Genomic DNA, 7,943 nt, shown 5'->3' with positions numbered 1-7,943 from the left:
CCCTCCAGCTTTGTCAAGGCCTGCCTTCCTGCTCTCTCTCCACTTATCACTGCAACAATAAACTCCTCCCTGTCCACTGGCATCGTCCCGACATCCCTCAAAATCGCTGCTGTCACCCCCATTCTGAAAAAACCTGGACTCAACTCTGACACCCCAAACAACTTCAGGCCAATCTCCAACCTACCCTTTCTGTCCAAAGTTTTGGAACGCACTGTAGCTTCTCAACTCAAACATCACCTCTCTACCAATAACCTGTATGAAACATTCCAATCCGGATTCCGCTCCAACCACTGTACTGAAACTGCGCTCCTCAAAATCACCAATGACCTTCTCCTCTCCTCTGACGCTGGCAACCTCAACATCCTCTTCCTACTCGACCTCAGCGCCGCCTTTGACACCATAAATCACTCCATCCTCCTTACCCGACTTGAAACCACCTTTAACATCACCGGCACAGCCCTATCCTGGATCAAATCATACCTCTCCGACAGGCACCAGTTCATCTCCATTAACAACTGTAAATCCCCCACCGCTCCCCTCCCCCAAGGTGTCCCCCAAGGTTCAGTTCTTGGCCCCCTCCTCTTCATCCTGTACCTGTTCCCCCTTGGTCAATTAATCCGCCGTCATGGTCTCAAGTTCCACTGCTATGCCGATGATATCCAGCTCCTCATCTCCACCAAGTCTATCTCCACCGCTACACACTCTACCCTGACAAACTGCATCACTGAAATAAAATCTTGGCTTCAATTCAATTTTCTCAAACTCAACTGCAACAAATCTGAAATCATCATCATTGGTCCAAAAACCCTCACCAAATCCACCCACAACTTCACCCTCAATATTGATGGTTTCCCAGTATCCACCTCCACTCACATCCAGAACCTTGGAATCATCCTTGATCAAACCCTTTCCTTCGACAAACACATCAAACACATCACCAAGACAGCCTTCTTCCACCTCAAAAACATCGCCCGTCTCCGTCCATCCCTCTCCTCCACAGCTGCTGAAACCCTCATCCACGCCTTCATCACCTCCCGCCTGGACTACTGCAACAGCCTCCTCTATGGTTCACCCTCAAAAATCATCAACAAACTCCAACACATCCAGAACTCCACTGCCCGTCTACTCACCCACTCCCCGATCCGTGACCATATCACCCCCGTCCTTTACAAGCTCCACTGGCTCCCCATCCCCCAGAGAATCCAGTACAAAATTCTCCTCATGACATACAAAGCCCTCCATAACCTGGCCCCATCGTACCTGACTGACCTCCTCCACAGACACACTCCCACCCGTACCCTCCGCTCTGCTGCTGCTAACCTCCTGTCCTCCCCCCATCCGGACCAAACTCAGATCCTGGGGGGACAGGGCTTTCTCCATTGCTGCTCCCACACTCTGGAACTCACTACCTCAAACCGTCAGAGACTCCTCCTCACTCACCACATTCAAAACATCACTGAAGTCTCATCTGTTCAGCACTGCCTTCAATCACTGACCGTTACCTCACCTTCTTTTTCCTTTTCTCTTCGTTTATTCGTTTATCTATTTATTTTCTTTTATGTTTTAGTAAACCCTGTAAAGCGTCTTTGAGTGTTAGAAAAGCGCTATAGAAATGTAATGTATTATTATTATTATTATTACTAAAATGGTGCCGTGACGTACTACGGTTTTTAGGGTCGAGCGGTCTATCTTATTCCTCTAGTATCTTTGCTAGTGTGTGCAGGAGAGTGGTGGAGTCCAGGGATCACCGGTCAGCGCGGACACGGTGGGTCGAAGAGTCTGTTTCCGCGCCACAACTCACAACACTAAACTAAACTAATTTCACCGTGTTCATTGCTTTTATGTAGCAGTCACATTAAGAAATGCTAGGTCATGCCTATAATTTAAGTTCTCTTCAATGTGTCGCTGCTCACAGAGTCATCGACGTGATCTCTGTTGATGACATCCGAGACGTACTATCCAAAGTGGCCGAGAGGATATTGGCCTCAGAAGGCTTGAACTGGGGAAGAATTGTCACCTTCCTCTACTTTGCTGGCAAACTTGTCCTTAAGGTAAGTTGAAATGTTTTACAAAAATTAATTCCCATTCTCTGTGGCCCTTAAACATTCACATTGCTTTATACCAGTTAATGCTGCAGGCACCACCAGCATATATCAGTTTTGTAAGTTACGTTTATTTTGTTCCTAAGTCTGAAGAAGGGTCTAGATCCGAAATGTCACCCATTCCTTCTCTCCTGAGATGCTGCCTGACCCGCTGAGTTACTCCAGCGTTTTGTGATACCTTAGGTTTATTTTGTTAGTAGTTATAGAAAATATGTGTCATTAAATTCTGATCATTTTCAGGTACTCACCGACTTACATTGTCTGTGACTTGTGTAAACTTTCACTGATGTCAGCCATTCTTTAACCTGTTCAGCGCCACACCCCTGAGTATACTCGGGTCAGGATGTACAAGTGGAAAAAAGGTCTTGGCAATAGACAATAGGTGCAGGAGGAGGCCATTCGGCCCTTCGAGCCAGCACCGCCATTCAATGTGATCATGGCTGATCATTCTCAATCAGTACCCCGTTCCTGCCTTCTCCCCATACCCCCTGACTCCGCTATCCTTAAGAGCCCTATCTAGCTCTCTTTTGAATGCATTCAGAGAATTGGCCTCCACTGCCTTCTGAGGCAGAGAATTCCACAGATTTACAACTCTCTGACTGAAAAGGTTTTTCCTCATCTCAGTTCTAAATGGCCTACCCCTTATTCTTAAACTGAACAGGTTAAGCCCACTGCTTTAATTTCGAATCGCGTGCCTTGGTCGGAGTTCGCTGTTGCCGCAAACTAGTCGTCCTTTATCGTGGATACTCCCACACAGTCTGCCACTGGTACTACGCAATAGTAAACTTCACCTTTACATCACATTTAGACTTTTGAGACGCAGGGCTGAAACAGTGCCTTCGGCCCCTTGATCACCCCACCATCCTATACACACTAGGAGAAGGTAACGAGTGCCGACCACATTGAACTCCTCCAAGATCGTCTCCTAATTAAAAAAAGCAAAAAAAAAAAATTGGTGAATCAATTGTGAGCACTGAGCTCGGGGGCAGTTTCTTCCCAGCTGTTATCCAGCAACCGAAGCATCCTACCAACAACTGGTTTAGTCCAGTTTAGAGATACAGTGGGGAAACAGGCCCCTGTGACCAACTGAGTCTGCGCCGACCAGCGATCCCCGCACACTAACACTGCCCTACGCACACAAGGGACAATTTACAATTTTTACCGAAGCCAATTAACCAACAAACCTGAACGTCTTTGGAGTGTGGGAGGAGACTGAAGCACCCGGAGAAAACCCACGCAGGTCACGGGGAGAACATACAAACTCCGTACAGACAGCACCCGTAGTCGGTATCAAACCCGGGTTTCTGGCTCTGTGAGGCAGCAACTGTACCTTCAATTGGAAGTCTCGGTCCTGGGTGTGATGACCCCTAAAGGTCAAACTGATAACATCCAATAATTGTGTTGGAAATGCGGCATACCCTGAGAGCGTTCATAACATAACTCTGAGGGCGGCACGGTGGCGCAGCAGTAGAGTTGCTGCCTTACAGGGAATGCAGCGCTGGAGACTCAGGTTCGATCCTGACTACGGGAGCCGTATGTACGGAGTTTGTACGTTCTCCCCGTAACCTGCGTGGGTTTTCTCCGAGATCTTCGGTTTCCTCCCACACTCCAAAGACGTGCCGGTATGTAGGTTAATTGACTGGGTAAATGTAAAAATTGTCCCTAGTGTGTGTAGGATAGTGTTAGTGTGCGGGGATCGCTGGGTGGCGCGGACTCGGTGGGCCGAAGGGCCTGTTTCCGTGCTGTATTTCTAAATCTAAACTAAAAGGAGCAGAATTAGGCCATTCGGCCCATCACGTCTACTCTGGCATTCAATCATGGCTGATCTATCTTTCCCTCTGAACCCCATTCTCCTGCCTTCTACCCATAACCCATGGCACCTGTTGGTTGCAGCTATTGTGCTGTATCCTAACCAACATCAACAGAGAGGAACAGAGAAGAAAAAAAATGAGAAACAGATAAATAGATTGAAGGATTGTGGCTAAAGGGATCAGGGGGTATGGAGAGAAGGCAGGTATGGGATACTGAGTTGGATGATTAGCCATGATCATATTGAATGGCGGTGCAGGCTCGAAGGGCCGAATGGCCTACTCCTGCACCTATTTTCTATGTTTCTATGATAAACAGATGATGTTGTGTTTGGTAACCTTGCCACTCTTTTGCAGGCCCTAAAAAATCTGAGGAAAATGATTCAACCGATAATAAATTGGTCCTTAGATCTGATTCAGGCCCGTGTTATCCCATGGATTGAGCAGCAAGGCGGATGGGTAAGTTAATTTCTGTTGGATTATCAGCTGCCCTGTGGAATATGAGGTGCTTTCCCTCCGGGTTGCATGTGGCCCTGCTCTGACAATGGAGTATGCCCAGGACAGAAAGACCAGTATGGGAATCGGAAGGGGAGTTAGAATGGTTAGTAACTGGGAGATCTGGGAGGCCTCGGCGATCCAAACGCTGGTTTAGTTTAGAGATACAGCTTGGAAACAGGCCCTTCGGCCCACCGAGTCCGTGCCGACCAGCGGCCACACTAACACTATCCAACACACGCTAGGGACAATTTACAACTTTAGTTGCCCAAAGAACTTGCAAAGCAAGTACCAAAGGCTCATCTTATGCCTGAGGATGAATGGCGGAAGCTAGGTTTCCAGCAATTCTCTAGGCTGGGCCCATTACATCATGCACGAAGCCAATTAACCTACAAACCTGTACGTACGTTTTTGGAGTGTGGAAGGAAACCTGAGCACCTGGCGAAAACCCACGCAGATCACGGGGAGAACGTACAAACTCCGTACAGACAGCACCCGTAGTCGGGATTGAACCCGGGTCTCTGGCGCTGTAAGGCAGCAGCTAGAGATGCTGTAAAGTGTTTGGTGAAATGGTCGCTGAGTTTATGCTTGGTCTTGCTGATATAAATGGGGCCAAATTAGTTTCAGCAGATGCATCAGGAGGCTGGGGGCTATTGACTACACAGGGCTCTGCACCAGGTTTGTACGTGTGTGGGGTTGTGGGTTGGAGTTTAGACGGCAGGCAAAATCGAGCAAGACTGAGCCCATTATTTAGATTAATTTAGTTTAGAGTCACAGCGTGGTCTTTGAAGGTCTTTGGAGTGTGGGAGGAAGCCGAAGATTTAGATTTTTAGAGATACAGCGCGGAAACAGGCCCTTCGGCCCACTGAGTGCCTGCCGACCAGCGATCCCTGCACACTAACACTATCCTACACACACCAGGGACAATTTACAAAGTATTTAGATGTATTCAAGAGAGAGCTATATTCAGCTCTTAGTGCTAACGGAATCAAAGGATATGGGGAGAAAGTAGGAACGGGGTACTGATTTTGGATGATCAGCCATGATCATATTGAATGGCTGTGCTGGCTCGCCAGCACCTATTCTCTATGTTTCTATGTCTATGTTTACAATCTTTACCGAAACATATAAGATTATTAAGGGGTTGGACACGTTAGAGACAGGAAACATGTTCCCAATGTTGGGGGAGTCCAGAACCAGGGGCCACAGTTTAAGAATAAGGGGTAGGCCGTTTAGAACGGAGACGAGGAAAAACTTTTTCAGTCAGAGAGTTGTAAATCTGTGGAATTCACTGCCTCAGAAGGCAGTGGAGGCCGATTCTCTGAATGCATTCAAGAGAGAGCTGGATAGAGCTCTTAAGGATAGCGGAGTCAGGGGGTATGGGGAGAAGGCAGGAACGGGGTACTGATTGAGAATGATCAGCCATGATCACATTGAATGGTGGTGCTGGCTCGAAGGGCCAAATGGCCTCCTCCTGCACCTATTGTCTATTATTGAAGCCAATTAACCTACAAACCTGTATGTCTTTTTTGGAGTGTGGGAGGAAACCAGAGCACCCGGAGAAAACCCACGCAGGTCACGGGGAGAACATACAAACTCCGTCCGTAGTCAGGATCGAACTCGGGTTGTGCTGTCTGTATAATAAACTTCTTCATACACCTGTAAACAATCATGAAAGTACCAGTGGAAACTAAAGTTACCTAAAAATAACGCGGATTAATTTAATTTTCATTGTCACGTGTACCGAGGTACAGTGAAAAGCTCTTGTTGCCTGCTAACCAGTCAGCGGAAAGACAATACACGATTACAATCGATCTATTTACAGTGTATAGATACATGATAAAGGGACTAACGTTTAGTGCAAGGTAAAGTCCCATCAAAGATAGCCCGAGGGTCTCCAATGAGGTAGATAGTAGCTCAGGACCGCTCGCACGGTGGCGCAGAGGTGGAGTTGCTGCCTCGCAGCGCCAGAGACCCAGACACGATCCCGACTACGGGCGCCGTCTGTACGGAGTTTGTACGTTCTCCCCGTGACCTGCGCGGGTTTTCCCCGGGATCGTCGGTGTCCAATGACGTACAGGCTTGGTATAATTGTAAATTGTCCCTAGCGTGTGTAAGATAGTGTTAGTGTGCGGGGACGGCGGACTCTGTTGGTCGAAGGGCCTGTTTCCGTACTGTATCTCTAAAATTAACTGAGCTACTTGTTGGTGGGGTGGTTTGGTTTGCTGGATTACAGCTGGGATGAAACTGTCGCCGTGCTCAGTGCTCACAATTGATTCACCAATTTCTTTTTTTCTTCTTTTAATTAGGAGACGATCTTTTCATACCTGGGGAGTTCAACGTGGCCAGGACTTGTCATCTTCTCTGCAGGCGTGATTACAGGCATTCTGGCCTATTTAAAGCTGACCTAACATCAACGTTCCTTTTTGGTTTTGTCTCTTTGTTTTTCGAAGCGCAACCCCCCAGCCTTCAATGGTTTCATCTCCAGTCCGCTTGTGCCTGAAGGGGGCATCTCTGCACAGATGTGTTATACTTGAAATAATCGCTAGTAATGAGCTTCATGAAATTTGGAGGCATTTGCATATAATCTTGTTACTTGATTCGAGTTTTTGTTGCAGCCTTTTTAGAATCAGTTTAAAAAAAAAAAAAAACATGTCTGCCTAAATCATTTGTTCCAAAGTGTTTGTATTTTGCTGACTTTTTGAAAACAAAATCTTCAGGGGATACTAGCGTAAGACTCGTGTTGAAACCTGTAAATATAAAACAAAAAACCCCAGAAAATGCTGGAAATAATCTGCTGGCCTGCCTTCATCTGCGGATGGATAAATGGAGATGTGGGCTTACCTGAGTCTTTACACAATTTCCTCTTTGTTGTAGATTTGCAGAATCTGCGTTGTTTTTTTAAAACTTTCACTTAAACTGCAGGTTTTTGTACTGTCTGAAAAATGGAGGAAAATAACTGCAGATGCTGGTACAAATCGAAGGTATTTATTTCACAAAATGCTGGAGTAACTCAGCAGGTCAGGCAGCATCTCGGGAGAGAAGGAATGGGTGACGTTTCGGGTCGAGACCCTTCTTCAGACTGATGTCAGGGGGGCGGGTCAAAGGAAGTTTATAGGTGGAGACAGGAAGATAGAGGGAGAACTGGGAAGGGGGAGGGGAAGAGAGGGACAGAGGAACTATCTAAAATTGGAGAAGTCAATGTTCATACCACTGGGCTGCAAGCTGCCCAAGCGAAATATGAGGTGCTGTTCCTCCAATTTCCGGTGGGCCTCACTATGACACTTCAGAGTCTGAAGAAGTGGTCTCGACCCGAAACGTCACCCATTCCTTCTCTCCAAGATGCTGCCTGACCAGCTGAGTTACTCCAGCATTTTGTGATACCTTCGGTCTGTACAATGGACATCATCATCATCGAACTGGCGGAACAAACATGAGACTACCTGTGGAAACATAAGTTACCTCCTAAAGAAAACGGATTTGTTTCATCTTCAACTTATTGTAATACAGGTCCACCGCCGGTATTTCGGCAACTGAT

General features: G+C 47.0%; 1 protein-coding gene across 1 annotated transcript in view; it reads left to right on the top strand.

Annotated features, from left to right (window-relative positions):
• The window catches only part of LOC144602141 (apoptosis regulator BAX), a 20,035-nt gene extending 13,149 nt beyond the window's left edge, over positions 1–6,886 (top strand). The window contains exons 4-6 of the mRNA XM_078414868.1: positions 1,916–2,051; positions 4,268–4,369; positions 6,715–6,886. Coding sequence (XP_078270994.1) covers positions 1,916–2,051; positions 4,268–4,369; positions 6,715–6,816 — 340 coding nt within the window. The 3' untranslated portion in view covers positions 6,817–6,886. The remainder of the gene's footprint in view (positions 1–1,915; positions 2,052–4,267; positions 4,370–6,714) is intronic.
• Positions 6,887–7,943: the final 1,057 nt, after the last annotated feature.

Source organism: Rhinoraja longicauda, chromosome 18, assembly GCF_053455715.1.
Source record: "Rhinoraja longicauda isolate Sanriku21f chromosome 18, sRhiLon1.1, whole genome shotgun sequence".
In the NCBI taxonomy this organism is placed as follows: domain Eukaryota; kingdom Metazoa; phylum Chordata; class Chondrichthyes; order Rajiformes; family Arhynchobatidae; genus Rhinoraja; species Rhinoraja longicauda.
The sequence above is the reverse complement of the archived record's forward strand: the minus strand, read 5'-3'. Positions and strand labels throughout refer to the sequence as shown.